A 23,809-nucleotide genomic window follows, 5' to 3' on the forward strand; every position below is an offset into this window, starting at 1 on the left:
TACACTTATAAAACAGCAACTAAATAATACACAAAACTAAAAGAGGTATGTAGTCAACATTTGGTCTTCAATAATAAACAAGTGTCAATATACAAATATAGGAAGATGTGGTATGAGTGACAATGAGACAACTCTCCATCCAAGTAACAATTTATAAAAGTAAACCATTATAGGTCAAGGTACGATCTTTAACGGTCCACTGAACATAGAAAATGATAGTGAGAGTTTGGCATCCATGTACTGTGGAAACATTCTTGTTTAACAATTAATTGATCATATTTGATATTTTATGGGCGTATTACGTTTCCACATTTTAAGCAAAAATCCAGGTTCATGTTTCCACATTTTCGTGCATTACTTTTCCAAAACAAATAGATACCACCTTTCTGCATTTTTACCTGTCTTTCACCTGTAAAAAATAGTAATAATGATATATAAGAGTTTATTTGCTGACTACATCCTATAGAAATCTACATTGCAATTGTTTATAAGTTTCCACCACAAATATTGGCATCTCCTCCCGACACAGAAGCCAAAAGAACCAAAAATGGGCCAGAATCGTTTTATTTTCATTTTAACTCCCAGTTCTTACATGTCACCCAAGTATATTTATATTAACGGATGTTTTGCAGAAGATCCAAACAACAACTTACATCAAAATTCGGTCTATATCAGCAATAGCACCAGTTTGTAAAAAATGACCGCGAAGGATTTGAATTTGTATCTGAACAGTTTGTAAGCAATTCTCTGAAACTGACATTATCACGATGCTTGATTTATTGATTGAAAACATATTTGTTATGTTTGGAGGACGTTTTTTTCAACTGACTGTTGGCATTCCAATGGGAACCAATTGTGCCCCTCTTTTTTATCGACTTGTTTTATTATTATTATGAGGATGACTTCATACAGGAATTTCTGAGGAAGAAAGATAAGAAGTTAGCAATATCCTTTAACTCTAATTTCCGCTATATAGATGATGTTCTTTCACTAAATAATTCAAAATTTGGTGACTAGGTTGAACGCATCTATCCCATCAAACTAGAGATTAAGGATACAACAGATACAGTTAAGTTAATGTTATAACATGAGCAATAAAATTAACGGTACCAATTTTCTTGCACCAGATGCGCATTTCGACAATACATGTCTCTTCAGTGATGCTCGTGGCCAAAATATTTGAAATCCAAAGCTTATATAAAAGATGAAGAGCTATAATCCAAAAGGTCCAAAAAGTATAGCCAAATCCGTGAAAGGAATCAGAGCTTTGCATGAGGGAGATACATTCCTTAATTTAAAATAATTTCTAATATTTTGTATCAGCAAACTTAATAACACAAAAAATCCGTATTTTCATGCCAGTACCGAAGTACTGGCTACTGGGCTGGAGATACCCTCGGGGACTAATAGTCCACCAGCAGAGGCATCGACCCAGTGGTAGTAATAAAATTAACGGTACCAATTTTCTTGCACCAGATGCGCATTTCGACAATACATGTCTCTTCAGTGATGCTCGTGGCCAAAATATTTGAAATCCAAAGCTTATATAAAAGATGAAGAGCTATAATCCAAAAGGTCCAAAAAGTATAGCCAAATCCGTGAAAGGAATCAGAGCTTTGCATGAGGGAGATACATTCCTTAATTTAAAATAATTTCTAATATTTTGTATCAGCAAACTTAATAACACAAAAAATCCGTATTTTCATGCCAGTACCGAAGTACTGGCTACTGGGCTGGAGATACCCTCGGGGACTAATAGTCCACCAGCAGAGGCATCGACCCAGTGGTAGTAATAAAATTAACGGTACCAATTTTCTTGCACCAGATGCGCATTTCGACAATACATGTCTCTTCAGTGATGCTCGTGGCCAAAATATTTGAAATCCAAAGCTTATATAAAAGATGAAGAGCTATAATCCAAAAGGTCCAAAAAGTATAGCCAAATCCGTGAAAGGAATCAGAGCTTTGCATGAGGGAGATACATTCCTTAATTTAAAATAATTTCTAATATTTTGTATCAGCAAACTTAATAACACAAAAAATCCGTATTTTCATGCCAGTACCGAAGTACTGGCTACTGGGCTGGAGATACCCTCGGGGACTAATAGTCCACCAGCAGAGGCATCGACCCAGTGGTAGTAATAAAATTAACGGTACCAATTTTCTTGCACCAGATGCACATTTCGACAATACATGTCTCTTCAGTGATGCTCGTGGCCAAAATATTTGAAATCCAAAGCTTATATAAAAGATGAAGAGCTATAATCCAAAAGGTCCAAAAAGTATAGCCAAATCCGTGAAAGGAATCAGAGCTTTGCATGAGGGAGATACATTCCTTAATTTAAAATAATTTCTAATATTTTGTATCAGCAAACTTAATAACACAAAAAATCCGTATTTTCATGCCAGTACCGAAGTACTGGCTACTGGGCTGGAGATACCCTCGGGGACTAATAGTCCACCAGCAGAGGCATCGACCCAGTGGTAGTAATAAAATTAACGGTACCAATTTTCTTGCACCAGATGCGCATTTCGACAATACATGTCTCTTCAGTGATGCTCGTGGCCAAAATATTTGAAATCCAAAGCTTATATAAAAGATGAAGAGCTATAATCCAAAAGGTCCAAAAAGTATAGCCAAATCCGTGAAAGGAATCAGAGCTTTGCATGAGGGAGATACATTCCTTAATTTAAAATAATTTCTAATATTTTGTATCAGCAAACTTAATAACACAAAAAATCCGTATGACAGGTGCCACATGTGGAGCAGGATCTGCTTACCCTTCCGGAACACCTGAGATCACCCCTAGTTTTTGGTTGGGTTCGTGTTGCTTATTTTTTAGTTTTCTATGTTGTGTCATGTGTACTATTGTTTGTCTGTTTGTCTTTTTTATTTTTTAAAGACCGCAAAAATTGAAAATTTTTGGTCGTATATTGGTATGACGTGGTGTCGTTGTCGTCCAAAGACATTTGGTTTTTGCACTCTTAACTTCAGTATAAGTAAATAGAAAATAAATAAATAAAAAAACACAAGGTTTATGACCATTAAAGGAAGGTTGGGATTGATTTTGGGAGTTTTGGTCCCAACAGTTTAGGAATAAGGGGCCAAAAAGGGCCCAAATGAGCATTTTTTTTGGTTTTCGCACAATAATTTTAGTATAAGTTAACAGAAATCTATGAAATTTTAACATAAGGTTTATGACCACAAAAGGAAGGTGTTGATTGATTTTGGGGGTTTTGGTCCCAGCAGTTTAGGAATTAGGGGCCGAAAAAAGGTCGGAAATAAGCTTTTTTTTGGTTTTTGCACAATAACTTTAGTATAAGTAAATAGAAATCTATGAAATCTATGAAGTATGGTAGAGAAGAGATTACGAAGTTAAACTTCATACGTCAGTTGGCTACAGGTTTTCCGCTTTGACAAATATGTAAACTGTGCTACATGTACTGCATAATAGTATATTGACGTTGAAATGACAATTTAAAAAAAATTCAAACAAGAAAACTAACCGCCTAATTTATATAAAAATTTCTTGTAAAATGATAATTGAAATTTCATTTTCATAGATTTGCCTCTCAAAATTCATTTGTTTGTTAAGATAACTCTAATATAAATCTTTTTCTTGTAGAACACCCTTGTACAGAATTGGATTGTGGAAGCTTTGGACAATGTATCCTTAATGAAACAAACGGCCAAGCCATGTGTTCATGTTACGGTCAGTTCCGTGGAAAATTCTGTGAAAGTAAGTCTATTATTTCTTTAAAAAATCTTTAAGGGGTTGAAATTCTTGATGGTTAAAACTAATATATGAGGGTAGGATTGCTCTATACCAAAGGGTTAATTTTGGAAACTGTAAGCGTCAAATTAATTAAAATTTTACCTGATTAGTCAAAATATCACCCTACCCAGACTCATTATTCTGACTCTAAAAGTAATTCAAATCTTTGCTTTTAATCCTTTACGGGCAATGCCACATGAATAGCAGAGAACTAGCATACATTTTTTTCAAGTGTTTTGTTTGAACTCATACATTACCTCTCTCTCTGGAGCTCGAGGCAATCACAAAACCACTAAGGTGGGTCAAAGAAAATGAAATTGGAATCAATTTTGTTAACCAAGACTTTTTGTTACCATTTTGTTTTGCTACTGCCTTATCAATAATAATAAAAAACAGTTTTAAGGTTCATTATATAATCAATGTTACCCATGAAAGTTTCTGAATCCGCTCTTTTCTAAGATTTAATTTGATATGTCATTATTTCTTTAAAAAATTATTTTAATACAATTCAAAAGGTTTACATTCTTTGCAAGTTTGTATGAAAAAAAGTTAAAAATTGAATTTTTAAATTTGTTTGAGTTTTTAAAAATTACATGGTTTTATTTAATTTGTTTGCCTTTACTTTTTTGCTGAGCAATTTATATATATAGCAAAACTATAACTATATACTGCGTTTTTGGGGCCCTTTATAGCTTTCTGTACTTTGTGAACCAAGGCTCCGTGTTGAATGCTATAACGGTTTTACTTTCTACAAATTGTGACTTGGATGAAGAGTTGTCTCAATGGCACTCATACCACATCTTCTTATCTATACTATTAAACGACAAGACCTCATTTTTGTGCGTCACTTCTCTTCCTTCAACAATAGATTAATCATCATGCCTCTGTGACCTATAGGTACCATGCATAGTTGCATTTGTCATCCATTCTTATGATTATTCAGTTTTAGTAATTTTGGGAGAAAAACAAAAAAAAAGACTTTTGGGTATTGTTTCCGTCATCAGACCAACTTTTATGACATAGACAAGACTTTTTAACATAGTCTTCATAGTTACAACGAGACAGGACAATTATTTTCGCATTATTTTGCATGTATACTATGATTATACTCCTATTATATATACAGATAGCAGTGATCGCCGTGGAGAAGAAACTTGGAATTGATAGTAAATAGCAAATACACTTTATTTATAATATACGTATGTTCATAGTATACAGAAATACGAAAATCATGGAATTTAACAGAAAACAAAAAAATAACAGACATTGGAAAAAAGGGAGAGGGCTTAAAATAATTGTCCTGTCTCCAAGTACCTTTTGATACCTTTTCTGAAATTCTCCAGACATAAAATCTTTTTACAAAAATTCATCCTACAACAGTTTACATACTTTCAACCAAGCTCTAAATGCCCGCGATTTTTAGGGTGTGTTCTAGTATCTATTGAATTATATCAAGATTAGGGTTGTATTCAAAAGTCTTCTACTTGAAAACTACAGCAAGGACATGAGCAGTGAACATAACAAGATACATATTCTATAATGAACTTTTTATTTATAGTTAATCCTTGTGATTTTAAACTATGTGGTGACCATGGCAAGTGCATTTTGAGCCCAGACAATATTACTTCCTGTGTTTGTGATGTGGCATGGGGTGGTGCTTTCTGTGATGGTAAGTAAATATATTTTCTTTGTATTATTTTTATGCCCCATTTATGGGCATTATGTTTTCTGGTCTGTCTGTCCGTTCATTCCTTCATCTGTTCGTCTGTTTCTCTGTTCGTCCGTTCGTCCCGGTCCAGGTCAGTGGCGTAGCTAGGCTATTTTCAAGTGTACACCCAAAACCTCAGCGAGGGGTTTAAGTCTCCAATCGGGACCAGGTTAAAGCATCCACTGGTAGCGGGTTCGAGGGGGCGTAGCCCCCTGAAGCAAACGAGTTATGGAGAAAGAAAAACAATTTCTGTCATTAAAACCTCATCAATAGCCACATAATTTAGAGTCTAATTTATTTATCTCTTAAGTGTAATTTATTCATAGTGTGTTGATTTGGAATCTAATGGTCATTGGGTTAAAAGAAAATGTCCAAACCAGTTACTTTAAATTGTGTATAAAAGGATTACAGAAATCAGGTTTTAAAAAAATCAAACATTTTCTTAAGATATTTTTTCCTGACCAGGAATATTGACTTCTATCCATGTTTTATGAAAATCTCTGAAGGTTTTCAAATTTATCATGTGAAAAATAATATTCCCAGACCATATGTTAATTGCAAAAAGATAAGTCTGTCTGTCAAATGAAAAATGAAAAAAAAAAATACTTTCAAAATTTTACTTCAAACATTAATCATAAAAAAGCTTCTTCCAAATATTCATAAAGTTCTATGAAGGTCTGACTAAGTAATTGATGTGTAACAAACTTTTACCATAGACAACGGAACGCCATCACAGCCTTATAAGAAGAAACTACTATGACATGATGCAAATGTTGCTTACATGATGTGAATTCTCCTTTATATGACGTGAATTCTCCTTTATATGATGCAATTTCTTCTTTACATGACGTGATTTCTTCTTTACATGATATGAATTCTTCTTTGCATGATGTGAATTCTTCTTTTAACATGATGTGAATTCTTCTTTACATGATAATAGAAATACGACATAATGATATTTTAATATGAAGTAAAGAAAGTTTCGCATCATGTAATGAAACTTTCAGATTAGGTAATGGAACAAACACATCACGTAAAGAAGTTGTCACATCATGTAAACAGGAAATCACATCATGTAATGAAGTTTTCACATCACGTAACAAAGTTTTCACATCATGTAATGAAGTTTTCCCATTATGTAAAGAAGAGTTCACATCATGTAAAGAAGAAATCACATCATGTAAAGAAGAATTCAGCAGATAATGAACTGCTTTAAACCAAGGGAAAATAAGTACACAGTAGATTCAGACTTTGACAAAAAATGAACCAAAATATTACGTGGTACCATTTGATTCAGTAACTGTCTGAAGAAAGATTTACAAGATCCATTTTTTTTAAATTTATTTAGATTAAATTTTTTTAACCAAAATTCAAGTGTACGCCCAGGCGTTTTGACGTAAACGTAGCTACACGCCTGCAGGTTAAAGTTTTTGGTCAAGGTAGTTTTTGATGAAGTTGAAGTCCAATCAATTTAAACTTAGTACACATGTTCCCCATGATATGATCTTTCTTATTGCAATGCCAAATTAGAGATTTTATCCCATTTTCACGGTCCACTGAACATAAAAAATGATAGTGAAGGATGGAGAACAATCCCAAAAAATTTATAAAAATACAGAAATGAATAACCCCCTATTCAGACGTGACCCTCATGAGTAGACAAGTTTCAATTTGTACATTGTACAATTAGAACAAAAAGGTAGCAGAATGATTTGATAAGGGAGATAACCCAATTATTTCTAATGATGAATAAACCTCTGTTGACTGCTTCAATTCTTACCAGATTTATGTAACTTATATCATAGATTCTGTCTGTCTTGGACAAGTTTGAAAATCAGCACCTATTGATTATTGTATGACCCTTGGAAATTTTAATTATATTGGAAATTGGATTGTATTTGCTATCAATTGAGCCTTCATTTCTCCAAGATATTAATAAAACGTTTTAAAGAACCTTTTTTTAAGTTATTGCCCTTAGATACTGTGAATTCATTGATTTTCTTCGGTACAAATTTTCATGGATTGAGCGAAATAGAATTTTCGTGGATATTTAATTTCATTGTTTTAGCAAAGTCTGCATACATTCCTTAAGAACATTTGTTATTCATTAAACATTTAAATTCATGGTTCCGCTGTTACCCAGGAAATCCATAAAAATTGGTTTCCAACGAATATTAATGAAACCACAGTAGATAAAATATGTGCAACTTGAGAAGACTAACTGTAATTCTGAAATACAAAACTTGAATATGGGAGATATTACCATGACAGGGAGGATAACTCTTTAACTTTGAAAGGGGAAATAACTCAATGATTTTCAATGCAAATTTTTGAATATTTTTTACTTTCAGAATCTCCTTGTACAAATCATACTAATTGTGGTGAAAATGGTAAATGCTGTGTTGATGAAAATGGTCTTCCTAAATGTTACTGCAACCCTGGTTATTTTGGAACTCTTTGTACTAGTAAGTATTTTGTCAAATGTCATTTTTATACACCTTTCTTAATTGAGACATATGATTGTATACCATAGTCCGTCTATCCATTAATTTTTCATAGAGTGACTCAAATTTGGCTAAACCAATTCCCTTGAAACTTAACTTCAACCTCTACACACTGTTGTTGGGATTGTTTAAAGTCATATGAAACTTCAATCAAAAAAAAATGATGCATATGATTTTTATAAATAATTTGATAGTTTTTATTATAAAACTTATGTACATATACTTTTTTCTGACGAAAATTCTTTAATTTGTCCACATTTATAAGAAGTTTACTTTATTTTAATTGCTTGCTTCTTTGAAGCAATTTGCTGACATATTTCTGTATATGCATGTGACCTTTGTGTGACCCTTCTCGTAAAAATCTGATGATCGCAATACGTGTAAATCTGTCATTAAAATAAACTATTATCTGATTGTATATGTTAAACACGTGCTCAATATCCATGCATTTTTGTTGATTGTTTACTATAAGGTGACAATTGGTAAACTTCGGCTTCAAAACACAGCATATTTGTTAAATCATAACAGACAGAGAGAAAGAAATTGACGATTATACGATAGCTTTGCATAAAAAAATGATAAAATTATGCACAGAAGACTAAGTTTATGATGTATACATGCATTGGTTCAAGAATAAGATAAAAAATATTTTTTACCAGTCACTAGCGATCATTGCATATGACTTTAAATTCAGTCTTTCTTCTAAATTAGAAATTTTGTGATTGTTTTTCCAGATTGAGTAATAGTACTTTTTAACAGTCATATTTATAACTGCAATATTCATACACTTTAGGACAACATATATATAAGATGCCCTCTTAGTATTATACATTCGATTCTTACGATTATTTCAATACAAGATAGGCATATCACATGTACAGGTATCTATGATAGCACAATTTTTGTTCATTTATTAGAGACATGGTGTTCATGACTTACTGTCTATCAATTTTCCTTATCACTGATTCTATTCTCGCATTTCTTTTCATTTTAAAATCCAAAGTGCTTGTTTTCATTCTTTGGTTAAATTTTCTTAAATACAAGTGGAAAAATCTTTGGGTATGGCAAAATTCTTGATGTGGAAAAATTCTTGGGTATGAATTGATGGTTTATACTTGATTTCAATTTTCACAAACATATTTGATAAATCATGTAATTCACTTCTATTGATCTTGAATGGTTGCAATATCGAAATAATTACATTATGAATAAGAGTTTTTAAGAGTTACCCATTATCTTAAAAAAATGGTGGTTTTCATTGATTTTCTGCTGTTATAGGTCATATTTAAAATACTAGCTAGAACACACCTGTGATATTGCGGGTTCGTGACTGAATTAAAGTATATAACTATTCGTAAGCCTTATTTTAGTATTGGTATTGTCATCTGATAAAGTCATGCCGATTATAAGATGTACAGTTTTCTCTGCTTTCAAAATCTTTCTGTTTGAACCCGTCGACCTGAAACTTTGGAAAAAAAGGGCCTGGAATGGAGTATTTTTTAATCAACAGCATTATCATATATGAGTTATAAATAAAGTTGAATTCTTTGATTCTCTGTTTTACGTCATTTCGGCTAGCAAATTGAAAACACTACCTATACGCCTTATTTTAAGTCCAGATTTTTAGTATTCGTATTGTCATCTTAGACAGTCATACTGATTAAAATACTACAATAGGGAACAATGTGACAATAATTGAATTTAGTTGTGTCAACCGTGTGATTATTACTTGTGTACATAGCAAAATCCTAAATACACCGTTTGGTTGTGCGCCTGTCAGATGCCCAACGTACAGATAAGGTAAAAGGTAACAGGTGAATATACTATTGGTATCAGTGTCGGATTCGACCCGGAACATGTTAATTATTTGCAATATTAATTATGTGGAAAACAAAAGCCGGTCTGGAGTGGTTTAATTTTTAATCAACATCATTGTCCTATATTAGCTATACTGTGGATTCATTTGTATTCGTGGTATACTAATTTTCGTGGGTTTCGAGGGTCACAGTGAACCACGAATTTAAGAATTCAACGAAGAATAATCCCGATAAAAATGTATGGAGTCGGATTTTTATTTCCGGTTATGTTATGCAGTTCTAGTATAGTGCTGAATGGCGATAAACTTTGTAACATAACACGTGTTTTTTTATTAAAAGAAGATACAAGTATTTTGATTAAATCAATAATTAATATATCGAATATCAGTGATAATTTACTTTTTAAAATTGATTAAAACTGTTCATGGAAAATAACTGCAAGTTGTTAATTACCGTGTCATAGTTTTGTTTACTAGTGATTGAAAATCAATAGGATTAAGTACGGGGATATTGCCCGTAGGTAATATTGTTTATGACAGGAACATTTATTTTCACACCTTTTGCTTATATGACTGTTTATTGTATCGTGATTAGGAAAATGAGCTTTCAATCATAAAGTTTTGATTGCCTTATAGAATTCCGACAAGCATTTATAAATTGTAAAACAAACAAATAATTAGTTGTCTTTGTTCATTATTGTAATAGAAGTTTTCAATGAACACTTAAACCTAAAATGACCAAGCGAGGATTTTGACAATTCAAAGTTAACTTTTTCAATGAATTCCTTCTTTTGTTTGTTTTATTATTGATCAAACCAAGGAGGTTAAATGATCTATTAAATCAAAAAGAAATCCATGAATTACGTATCAGAATTATTTTTTTTTGTAATCAGCGATCCACGAATATACGTATACGACGAAACGTCTTTTTTTCTCTATCCACGAAATTTGATACCCACGAAAATAAATGAATCCACAGTATATAAAGTTGAATTCTTTGATTTGTCGTTTTTACCCCATGACGGCTGACAAATTGGACCTCGTTATTTTAGTATTATAGATGTTCACCTATGTATATATATAACCCTGAATCATTTCTTGATTTTGCTTACAGAACATAGCAGTTTTCATTGATTTTCTGCTTTAGGTAATTTTTAAAATAAGTTCACCCATGTATAAAACCCAGTGAATCATTTCTTCATTTGTCTTACAGAAAATGTTTGTGATCTTGTCTCCTGTAGTAACCATGGTAATTGTACAACATCTGGTGATTGTGTATGTGACAAAAACTGGTCTGGCAAAGATTGCAGTACAGAGGTCAATGAAGGTATGACAAATTACCAATGAAAAAGAAAGAGAACTGAACCAACAGTGCCGTAATATTTCCATCCCCTATGGCCTGTGGAAATCTGTTGGCTAGATTTGAAACTGAAAAAGAAAAATATTTTATTTTTTTATTACCGTTAAAGACATTGAACACGTTAAAATTAAACAGCTATATTGTAGTTCTCCTCTCACATGTATTATTATGATTGCAACATAGGTTGCACAATGTGTTACTGGTCCCTGGATCATTAAAACTTGAACTCCCAAATATATAATTTATAAATCTTGAATCTTGGTACGTATTTATCCTTTATCGCTTACCAATCAGCTCTGCAAAACGTTTGAGGTTCTGAAAGCAACCTCTTTCTGTGGACATAATGCCCCTAGAAGTTAATTTGAAAGATAAAGAAAGTCACAATAAATCTTACTTACCTCAAGGGCTTTTGCTGTTCGTCCATAAGAAATTAAACAATGGCGACCAAACAATTACTTCAGAATTTTCAGTATTGATCTTATTGTCTTATAATGAAAAAAAAACAAGAATTGTTATATCTCTAACAACCAAAAAATCAAAACAACAAAAAAGTGTATAACTGTGTGTAAAGTGGTGAAAAGCGTGTACACGCCATATGACAAAATCCTGGTGTGTAAACTGTTGAAAAAGCATGTATTACACAAAATTATAGTCAGTTAGCAACTATGCTCATAAGAAATGAAATAAGGTAATAATTGTACATATGTTTAGCCAGAGTCACTTATATTTGAATTTTATTATAGATATATAAGAGATAACCATTAAACATCAATAATGTTCAGCAAAATAAAGATCTACAAATAAGTCACATGACCAAAATGGTCAATTGACCCCTTAAGAAGTCATTGCCCTTTAAAGTTTAGTTTAAACAATTTTGCAAGAAATTTTGTAATCTTTTACAAAAGTCCTCTCTTGAAACACACAAGGAGACAAATTTAACCTAACTTGGTCACAATCAGCACTAGGGTAACTAGTTAAGAAAATGTGTCCCATGACCCTATCTACCAATCAACATGGTAGACATGGCTAAAAATAGAACGTAGGGGGAAAATGCAGTTTTTGACTTATATAGATCCAGACCTGCCAACTATCCCGATTTTCGCGGTATCATACCGATTTTTATCCCTCAACCCGAATCCCGATATCGGGATCGTAAAACTAGTCAAAATTTATATGGTTGTTCACCTTTGTGTCGTCTGTGATATACTTATATACATTTACAGTACTTGCAACCTTAGGCGTTACTATTTCAGCGATCAGTCAGCGGTCATCGATCAGTCACCGATCAGTCAAGTTCGCGTCAAACTCACGTCAGCAATTCGTCAGACTTATAGTAAAAGTAATTGACTGATCGGACTGATCGGACGGATAGTACCGATCGACCTTGATGACGGATTGAACTTTAATACGTCACATGATAAACTAATACAAATTACGGAATCTTAGTTTCGTTTAATCTAATTAAAATGGCGACTCTGGAAAATCGAACGTTCAATGATACATTTTGTTTATTAATTATTTAGCAAAGTTTTATGAATTGAAATGAAAAGAAATGTACAGATAAATCCTAAATTAAAATATCATCATTAAAGAATGGTCTTTTTCGTTTTATTTAGGTTATATATTTTCAAAACCGGCGAGTTCTAAAACGGTGTCTACATCGCGATTTTTATTTTATTATTTTCCAAATATTCTCGGGAAAAACAAAATGAAAGAATCAGTTATTGAAAAATGTAGTCTATTTTTTTTCGATATTTTAAATTTTTGTATCCTTATCATCATAAAATTCTCAAAAAAAACTTATCATACTCACGGACTTTCTATATTCTCGTCACAATCGAAGCATTTAAAATAACAAATTACAAAAATAACTGCTGTATTTTTTAACAAGATATAGAAATAATTTTAAACAATGCAAACAACATTACATTATATTTTTCTGATCGTCTTTTTTTAATAAAAAAGATAACTACTCCTAAACAATAAAAAGTAAAAAAAATCCAATGGTAGTAAACATAAATATATTCCTTAAAAAGAAAGAAATAAGCAGATTTATTCTTGAATAATTCACATTTTCTACAAAAAACATATGAAAATCATTTAAAACAACTGATTGCAATTGAAATTACAATATTTTCCAATATGAGAAGAAATATTTGCATTTTTGCCAACACGTACAAAAAATAATATCTCTTTCCTTAAAGTAAACATAATTTATGAAGAACAACCAATCCTGATGGACAAAAAGTAATGCAATCATTTATCTTAAGTATTTTAAGTCTCCTTACATCTCAATTCTAATTAGCAGACTTGTCTCAAGATGGTAAAATAACTGATTTCAAATAAAATAGTATCATCTTTAATAAAAAGAAGAATAATTTTGGTTATTTTAAACAATGCCAATAAAATTTTAGTATGATTTCTCTGACATTCCTTTAATTTTATGAACAAAAAAACTATTTTAAACTATAAAAAGTACAAAATCCAATGGCGGTCAATAATTTTCAGTAAAATGAAGAAATATTTGCATTTTAGGTAACGCGTACAAAAATTTAATATCTTTTTCCTTAAAGTAAGCATGTGTTATGAAGAACAACCAATCCTGATGTACAAAAAGTACTGAAATCATATGACAGTTAATAATTTGTATCAAAATAAATCAATAACTATATTCTTATTCCACAAAAATAAAAGTTTAAGTATTTTAATTCTCATTATATCTGAATTCTGATTAGAAGACTTGTCTCAAGATGGTAAAAATAACTGATTTCAAATAAAATAGTATCATTTTTGATAAAAAGAAGAATAATTTTGATTATTTTAAACAATGCGAACAAAATTTTAGTATGATTTCTCTGACATTCCTTTAATTTTATGAACAAAAAAACTATTTTAAACTATAAAAAGTACAAAATCCAATGGCGGTCAATAATTTTCAGTAAAAGGAAGAAATATTTGCATTTTAGGTAACGCGTACAAAAATTTAATATCTTTTTCCTTGAAGTAAGCATGTTTTATGAAGAACAGCCAATCCTGATGTACAAAAAGTACTGAAATCATATGACAGTTAATAATTTGTATCAAAATAAATCAATAACTGCATTCTTATTCCACAAAAATAAAAGTTTATGTATTTTAATTCTCATTTTATCTCAATTCTAATTAGAAGACTTGTCTCAAGATGGTAAAAATAACTGATTTCAATTAAAATAGTATCATTTTTGATAAAAAGAATAATAATTTTGATTATTTTAAACAATGCGAACAAAATTTTAGTATGATTTTTCTGATATTATTTTAATTTTATGAAAAAAAAACTATTCTCAACTATAAAAAGTACAAAAATCCAATGGCGGTCAATAATTTTCAGTAAAATGAAACAATATTTGCATTTTAGGCAACGCGTACAAAAATTTAATATCTTTTTCCTTAAAGTAAGATTATATTATGAGGAACAGCCAATCCTGATGTTCAAAAAGTACTGAAATCATATGACGGTTAATAATTTGTATCAAAATAAATTAATAACTACATTCTTATTGCACAAAAATAAAAGTTTAAGTATTTTAATTCTCATTATATCTCAATTCTGATTAGAAGACTTGTCTCAAGATGGTAAAAATAACTGATTTCAAATAAAATAGTATCATTTTTGATAAAAACAAGAATAATTTTGATTATTTTAAACAATGCGAACAAAATTTTAGTATGATTTCTCTGACATTCCTTTAATTTTATGAACAAAAAAACTATTTTAAACTATAAAAAGTACAAAATCCAATGGCGGTCAATAATTTTCAGTAAAATGAAACAATATTTGCATTTTAGGCAACGCGTACAAAAATTTAATATCTTTTTCCTTAAAGTAAGATTATATTATGAGGAACAGCCAATCCTGATGTTCAAAAAGTACTGAAATCATATGACGGTTAATAATTTGTATCAAAATAAATTAATAACTACATTCTTATTGCACAAAAATAAAAGTTTAAGTATTTTAATTCTCATTATATCTCAATTCTGATTAGAAGACTTGTCTCAAGATGGTAAAAATAACTGATTTCAAATAAAATAGTATCATTTTTGATAAAAACAAGAATAATTTTGATTATTTTAAACAATGCGAACAAAATTTTAGTATGATTTCTCTGACAATCCCTTAATTTTATGAACAAAAAAACTATTTTAAACTATAAAAAGTACAAAATCCAATGGCGGTCAATAATTTTCAGTAAAATGAAGAAATATTTGCATTTTAGGTAACGCGTACAAAAATTTAATATCTTTTTCCTTGAAGTAAGCATGTTTTATGAAGAACAGCCAATCCTGATGTACAAAAAGTACTGAAATCATATGACAGTTAATAATTTGTATCAAAATAAATCAATAACTGCATTCTTATTCCACAAAAATAAAAGTTTAAGTATTTTAATATTCTCATTTTATCTCAATTCTAATTAGAAGACTTGTCTCAAGATGGTAAAAATAACTGATTTCAAATAAAATAGTATCATTTTTGATAAAAAGAATAATAATTTTGATTATTTTAAACAATGCGAACAAAATTTTAGTATGATTTTTCTGATATTATTTTAATTTTATGAAAAAAAAACTATTCTCAACTATAAAAAGTACAAAAATCCAATGGCGGTCAATAATTTTCAGTAAAATGAAACAATATTTGCATTTTAGGCAACGCGTACAAAAATTTAATATCTTTTTCCTTAAAGTAAGATTATATTATGAGGAACAGCCAATCCTGATGTTCAAAAAGTACTGAAATCATATGACGGTTAATAATTTGTATCAAAATAAATTAATAACTACATTCTTATTGCACAAAAATAAAAGTTTAAGTATTTTAATTCTCATTATATCTCAATTCTGATTAGAAGACTTGTCTCAAGATGGTAAAAATAACTGATTTCAAATAAAATAGTATCATTTTTGATAAAAACAAGAATAATTTAGATTATTTTAAACAATGCGAACAAAATTTTAGTATGATTTCTCTGACATTCCTTTAATTTTATGAACAAAAAAACTATTTTAAACTATAAAAAGTACAAAATCCAATGGCGGTCAATAATTTTCAGTAAAATGAAGAAATATTTGCATTTTAGGTAACGCGTACAAAAATTTAATATCTTTTTCCTTGAAGTAAGCATATTTTATGAAGAACAGCCAATCCTGATGTACAAAAAGTACTGAAATCATATGACGGTTAATAATGTGTATCAAAATATATCAATAACTGCATTCTTATTCCACAAAAAAAAAAGTTTAAGTATTTTAATTCTCATTTTATCTCAATTCGAATTAGAAGAATTGCCTCAAGATGGTAAAAGTAACTGATTTCCAATAAAATAGTATCATTTTTGATAAAAAGAAGAATAATTTTCATTATTTTAAACAATGCGAACAAAATTTTAGTATGATTTTTCTGATATAATTTTAAATTTATGAAAAAAAAACTATTTTAAACTATAAAAAGTACAACAATTCAATGGCGGTCAATAATTTTCAGTAAAATGAAACAATATTTGCATTTTAGGAATTGCATACAAAAATTTTATATCTTTTTCCTAAAAGTAAGCATATTTTATGAAGAACAGCCAATCCTGATGTACAAAAAGTACTGAAATCATATGACGGTTAATAATTTGTATCAAAATAAATCAATAATTACATTCTGATTGCACAAAAATAAAAGTTTAAGTATTTTAATTCTCATTATATCTGAATTCTGATTAGAAGACTTATCTCAAGATGGTAAAAATAACTGATTTCAAATAAAATAGTATCATTTTTGATAAAAAGAATAATAATTTTGATTATTTTTAACAATGCGAACAAAATTTTAGTATGATTTTTCTGATATTATTTTAATTTTATGAAAAAAAAACTATTCTCAACTATAAAAAGTACAAAAATCCAATGGCGGTCAATAATTTTCAGTAAAATGAAACAATATTTGCATTTTAGGCAACGCGTACAAAAATTTAATATCTTTTTCCTTAAAGTAAGATTATATTATGAGGAACAGCCAATCCTGATGTTCAAAAAGTACTGAAATCATATGACGGTTAATAATTTGTATCAAAATAAATTAATAACTACATTCTTATTGCACAAAAATAAAAGTTTAAGTATTTTAATTCTCATTATATCTCAATTCTGATTAGAAGACTTGTCTCAAGATGGTAAAAATAACTGATTTCAAATAAAATAGTATCATTTTTGATAAAAACAAGAATAATTTAGATTATTTTAAACAATGCGAACAAAATTTTAGTATGATTTCTCTGACATTCCTTTAATTTTATGAACAAAAAAACTATTTTAAACTATAAAAAGTACAAAATCCAATGGCGGTCAATAATTTTCAGTAAAATGAAGAAATATTTGCATTTTAGGTAACGCGTACAAAAATTTAATATCTTTTTCCTTGAAGTAAGCATGTTTTATGAAGAACAGCCAATCCTGATGTACAAAAAGTACTGAAATCATATGACGGTTAATAATTTGTATCAAAATAAATCAATAACTGCATTCTTATTCCACAAAAATAAAAGTTTAAGTATTTTAATATTCTCATTTTATCTCAATTCGAATTAGAAGACTTGTCTCAAGATGGTAAAAATAACTGATTTCAAATAAAATAGTATCATTTTTGATAAAAAGAAGAATAATTTTGATTATTTTAAACAATGCGAACAAAATTTTAGTATGATTTTTTTGATATAATTTTAATTTTATGAAAAAAAACTATTCTCAACTATAAAAAGTACAAAAATCCAATGGCGGTCAATAATTTTCAGTAAAATGAAGAAATATTTGCATTTTAGGCAACGCGTACAAAAATTTAATATCTTTTTCCTTAAAGTAAGATTATTTCATGAAGAACAGCCAATCATTATGTACAAAAAGTACTGAAATCAGATGACAGTTAATAATATACATCAAAATAAATCAATAACTACATTCTTATTCCACAAAAATAAAAGTTTAAGTATTTTAATTCACATTATATCTGAATTCTGATTAGAAGACTTGTATCAAGATGGTAAAAATAACTGATTTCAAATAAAATAGTATCATTTTTGATAAAGAGAAGAATAATTTTGATTATTTTAAACAATGCGAACCAAATTTTAGTATGATTTCTCTGACATTCCTTTAAATTTATGAACAAAAAAACTATTCTAAACTATAAAAAGTACAAAATCCAAAGGGCGGTCAATAATTTTCAGTAAAATGAGGAAATATTTGCATTTTATGTAACGCGTACAAAAATTTAATATCTTTTTCCTTGAAGTAAGCATGTTTTATGAAGAACAGCCAATCCTGATGTACAAAAAGTACTGAAATCATATGACGGTTAATAATTTGCATCAAAATAAATCAATAACTGCATTCTTATTCCACAAAAATAAAAGTTAAGTATTTTAATTCTCATTATATATCAATTCTAATTAGAAGACTTGTCTCAAGATGGTAAAAATAACTGATTGCAAATAAAATAGTACAATATTTGATAAAAAGAATATTAATTTTGGTAATTCTAAACAATGGGAACAAACTTTTAATATCATTTTTTAGCTCACCTGTCCCGAAGGGACAAGTGAGCTTATGCCATCACTTGGCGTCTGTCGTCGTCTGTCGTCGTAAACTATTTCAAGAATCTTCTCCTCTGAAACTACTGGGCCAAATACTTTCAAACTTTAACTGAATGTTCCTTAGGGTATCTAATTTATAAATTGTATCCGAAGTTTTGATCTATCAACAAACATGGTCGCCATTGCTAAAAATAGAACATAGGGGTCAAATGCAGTTTTTGGCTTATAACTCAAAAACCAAAGCATTTAGAGCAAATCTGACATGGGGTAATATTGTTTATCAGGTCAAGATCTATCTGCCCTGAAATTTTCAGATGAATCAGACAACCCGTTGTTGGGTTGCTGCCCCTGAATTGGTAATTTTAAGGAAATTTTGCTGTTTTTGGTTATTATCTTGAATATTATTATAGATAGAGATAAACTGTAAACAGGAATAATGTTCAGCAAAGTAAGATTTACAAATAAGTCAACATGACGGAAATGGTCAGTTGACCCCTTTAGGAGTTATTGCCCTTTATAGTCAATTTTTAACCATTTTTCGTAAATCTTAGTAATCTTTTACAAAAATCTTCTCCTCTGAAACTACTGGGGCAAATACTTCCAAACTTTAACTGAATGTTCCTTAGGGTATCTAGTTTGTAAATTGTATTCGAAGTTGTGATCTATCAACAAACATGGTCGCCATTGCTAAAAATAGAACATAGGGGTCAAATGCAGTTTTTGGCTTATAACTCAAAAACCAAAGCATTTAGAAGAAATCTGACATGGGATAATATTGTTTATCAGGTCAAGATTTATCTGCCCTGAAATTTTCAGATGAATCAGACAACCTGTTGTTGGGTTACTGCCCCTGAATTGGTAATTTTAAAGAAATTTTGCTGTTTTTGGTTATTATCTTGAATATTATTATAGATAGAGATAAACTGTAAACAGCAATAATGTTCAGCAAAGTAAGATTTACAAATCAGTCAACATGACGGAAATGGTCAGTTGACCCCTTTAGGAGTTATTGCCCTTTATAGTCAATTTTTAACCATTTTTCGTAAATCTTAGTAATCTTTTACAAAAATCTTCTCCTCTGAAACTACTGGGCCAAATACTTCCAAACTTTAACTGAATGTTCCTTAGGGTATCTAGTTTGTCAATTGTATCCGAAGTTTTGATCTATCAACAAACATGGTCGCCATTGCTAAAAATAGAACATAGGGGTCAAATGCAGTTTTTGGCTTATAACTCAAAAACCAAAGCATTTAGAGCAAATCTGACGTTGGGTAATATTGTTTATCAGGTCAAGATCTATCTGCCCTGAAATTTTCAGATGAATCAGACAACCTGTTGTTAGGTTGCTGCCCCTGAATTGATAATTTTAAGGAAATTTTGCTGTTTTTGTTTATTATCTTGAATATAATTATAGATAGAAAGAAACTGTAAACAGCAATAATGTTCAGCAAAGTAAGATCTTCAATTAAGTCAAATTGACCAAAATTGTCAATTGACCACTTAAGGAGTTATTGCCCTTTAAAGACTTTTTTCACAATTTGTTCATCATGTTGACTTACTTTAAAAAATCTTCTCCTTTGAAACTGCTGTATCAATTTCAGCCAAACTTAGGCTAAATGAGTTTCAGAGTATCTAGTATAAATTTTATATTTTATTTCCTTGTATGTCAAGAAACATAGCTCCTATGGCTAAAATAGAACATAGGAGAAAATGATTATTTTTTTTGGCTTTTGAAGAAAATAGGACGATCCAAAAAACATTTAAATAAATTGAAAAGCCAAAATAATCATTGATGAGAGATTTAACCAAAAGAATTAAGGTGAGCGATTCAGGCTCTTGAGAGCCTCTTGTTTGACATTCTTTTAATTTCATGAAAAAAACAACCTATTCGAAACTATTGTGGAATTCCCTACCATACCAAGTAGCCTGTAGACCAGACTTAGAAGCTTTTAAGTCTAGTGCAAAACCACATATGTACTGCTAAACCAAACCATGTTTTTATCTATATACACAAAAAAAATTTAAAAAAAAATGTTTTTTGAAATTATTGTAAATATGTTTAGTTAATTTGTTTCCCTAGCATGTGCCTTCTTGTAATCTTCAACATATTGAAGTTAAGAAGTATTATGTAGATGTAGATGTATTAAAAGTTCAAAAATCCAATGGCGGTCAACAATAACCATTTTCGTAGAAATAAGTTCATGTAATGCAATTATGTATTATATGTCTCTGATGTTTATAATATTTAATACGAACATATTAATCAACACAAACAATTTAACGCTCTCAGCATCTTATTCTGTTAAACTATTTTTACTTTTGTATTGCAACTAATTTTATTACAAATTATAACGTGTAAATTAAGGTGTCTTCGTAGAGGTCCGCGTTCATCGATTGTAAACACTGTGGAGTTTGGTTTACATAAGAATTTTAAATATATACGTATCCGTCCGATCCGTGCATAAATTTAATTTACTGATCGATCGGTGACAGTTGTCAGGGTAACTCTCACATAGGTTATTTGACTTATCTGACGGATCCTATGGGTCACCGATCACCGACCACTCATCGATCAGTCAAACATCCGTCACCGATCATTCACCGATCAGTCAAGTTCACGTCAAACAGTAACGCCTAAGGTTGCAAGTACTGTATATAAAAAAAAGTATATTTAGAAACCGGTAACAAGACATGTGCTAGTTATATGCTACCAATGTAAGGACGTCTCCCTCGATTGGTGTAGCAAATAAAGAATCCTTAAGAAAGGATTGATTGTAGTTTTTCCTTTTCCATAATGGTAAGTTGCATCAATTTTTTCCAAATAAATTGCCAAAGACATACTGGTATTTTGTGATTCCTCATTCCCTGACAAGAAAAAAAACACTTCTGTCATTGAACGAGAAATCATCCCTACCTATGCCCTTAATCGCCTATTTAGATTTATATATATATATACAGTGTATAATATATAAATGGAGCAAAAATAGAAAAATATAAAAAAATTTAATACCAGTATATTATTTAAACAATGACATTGTTTGATTTTATTTTTAGTACAGAGAATGCCAGCGAAACATAAGTGCTGGGATGTGCATATATATAATTATACAATAATCTGTGTATGTTTGTCTAACTGACATCCTCTAGTACAAATTTTAGAATTTATCATTTTATTATCATAGAAAAGGATTCAACTCTAAGACTTGTTTCTATTCTAATAATGTATGAGTGTAGTGATTGTGTTTGTTTATTTTTCTTAATTTCTATCAATAAGAGTATGACTATAGTTGTCAGTTTATGAAAATCTGAGAGGACATATTGTATTTTTGTTTAAGCTTTAAAGACTTTTAACATATAACGTTACATAATTAAGATAAATGTTGGTGACACTTTCATATAAAAAAAGGCCTGTAACAAATGTTTCTATTGTTAATTATCTGAGCATAGTGCGATGTGTTTGTTGTTTTCATATCTTTAAAAAAAAAATATGACTGTAATTGTCCATTGTAGAGAATCTTAATGTGATGTTGTATTTTCCCTTAACGTGTACTGTTAACTTATCTAGTATAATAATCTTCAATAGATCAGAATGATTAAATTGAATGTCGATACTTGTTAAATTTAAATGCGTGCATTTCATGGTCAATTAGTACTGGTGTTTGAAAGGTGAATGATTTACTGTTGTATGACACAGGTAGAAAAAGTCTGTTTGATTACGCTCAAAGGACTGACACAAAGGTGAAGTGTGCATTGCACTTGTGACTTGCTTATGCTAGTTCTAATTAAATTTAAAAAGGAAATTATTTCAAATTCGGGTGAGTTTTTCATTTATCTTTAATCTTGCTGGTTGTATACTGAATTGATGAAATATTTTAACTTAGCTACCATCTGAAAAATAATTCATATAGACTTGTTCCAAATACATAATTATTTGTTTTATGATCTCTAGACTAAAGCTAAATGGCACTTATACATGTAGTGGAGAGTCTTCCTATTTCCTTATAAGTATATTAGTTTCCCGTAGATAGTTATGCACGGGACTGAAAGTGTGTGTGTATCCGGATAGAAGGTGTTTCAACGAGAGATCTACGACTCCGTTATTTTTAAGCATATCAAACATCTGTTTACGTTGCACATCATATTTTGAGCAGACTAATAGGAAGTGTACTACATCGTCTGTGATTTTGCAGTTTTAACAAATTTCACTCGGACTTTTCCCTATTTTGTGTAGATACTTATTGACATTAATAGAGCCAGATCTTAATCTGAATATTATTCGTTCATTTTCTCTATTCATTTGTGGTATAGTAATCTTAAATGATACATTATTTTGGAAGGAGTGTAGTAATCTACCCTTTGGGTTGTCTGACCACTGTTTTTGCCAAATTTGTTTTAAAATGTTTTTTGTTAAACATTTGATGTCTTCTTTATATAGGGGAATATGACAATCTATTGTATCTTTATTAAGAGCCACTTTGGCAGTCTGGTCTGCAATTTCGTTTCCTAAAATTCCGACGTGGCTTGGGATCCACTCAAATATTATGTTGCTACCTAGTTTGACTAACTGGTTGTATAAAAATATAATGTCGTATAATAAATAATTTTTTACCTTAAATAAATTACTCTTTAAGGCTTGGAGAGCTGATAGAGAGTCGACAAACACAACGACATTATTTGGTTTAAATTCTTCTAACCACATAAGAGACAGAAATATTGCCATAAGCTCACAAGTGAAAATTGACATATTCTTAGGCAGTTTGAAACCTTTTTTTATTCCCATTTCAGGTATTGCGAATGCACATGAGGTTTTATTAGAATTTGGATCTTTAGATCCGTCCGTATATATTTTTAAAAACTGGCGGTACTGCGTATCAATCATGAAGTTACTTTCACTTCGAATTAAGTGTGGATTATCCTTTTTCGAGATGAGACTTGAGAGTTGTGTGCATACACGGGGTTTAGTCAAATGCCAAGGGGGTGTCGGGAATTGTTTGTATTTATATATTTGATTAATATCAACATCATG

General features: G+C 30.0%; 1 protein-coding gene across 8 annotated transcripts in view; it reads left to right on the forward strand.

Annotated features, from left to right (window-relative positions):
- LOC139498509 (neurogenic locus notch homolog protein 1-like) overlaps positions 1-23,809 on the forward strand; it is a 111,248-nt gene that overhangs the window by 69,411 nt on the left and 18,028 nt on the right. For all 8 annotated transcript variants that reach the window (XM_071286925.1, XM_071286930.1, XM_071286933.1 and 5 more), the window contains 4 exons: positions 3,627-3,740; positions 5,335-5,445; positions 7,836-7,949; positions 11,018-11,131. In XM_071286925.1, coding sequence (XP_071143026.1) covers positions 3,627-3,740; positions 5,335-5,445; positions 7,836-7,949; positions 11,018-11,131 — 453 coding nt within the window. The remainder of the gene's footprint in view (positions 1-3,626; positions 3,741-5,334; positions 5,446-7,835; positions 7,950-11,017; positions 11,132-23,809) is intronic.

The sequence above is a fragment of the Mytilus edulis genome, chromosome 12 (genome assembly GCF_963676685.1).
Source record: "Mytilus edulis chromosome 12, xbMytEdul2.2, whole genome shotgun sequence".
Classification (NCBI taxonomy): domain Eukaryota; kingdom Metazoa; phylum Mollusca; class Bivalvia; order Mytilida; family Mytilidae; genus Mytilus; species Mytilus edulis.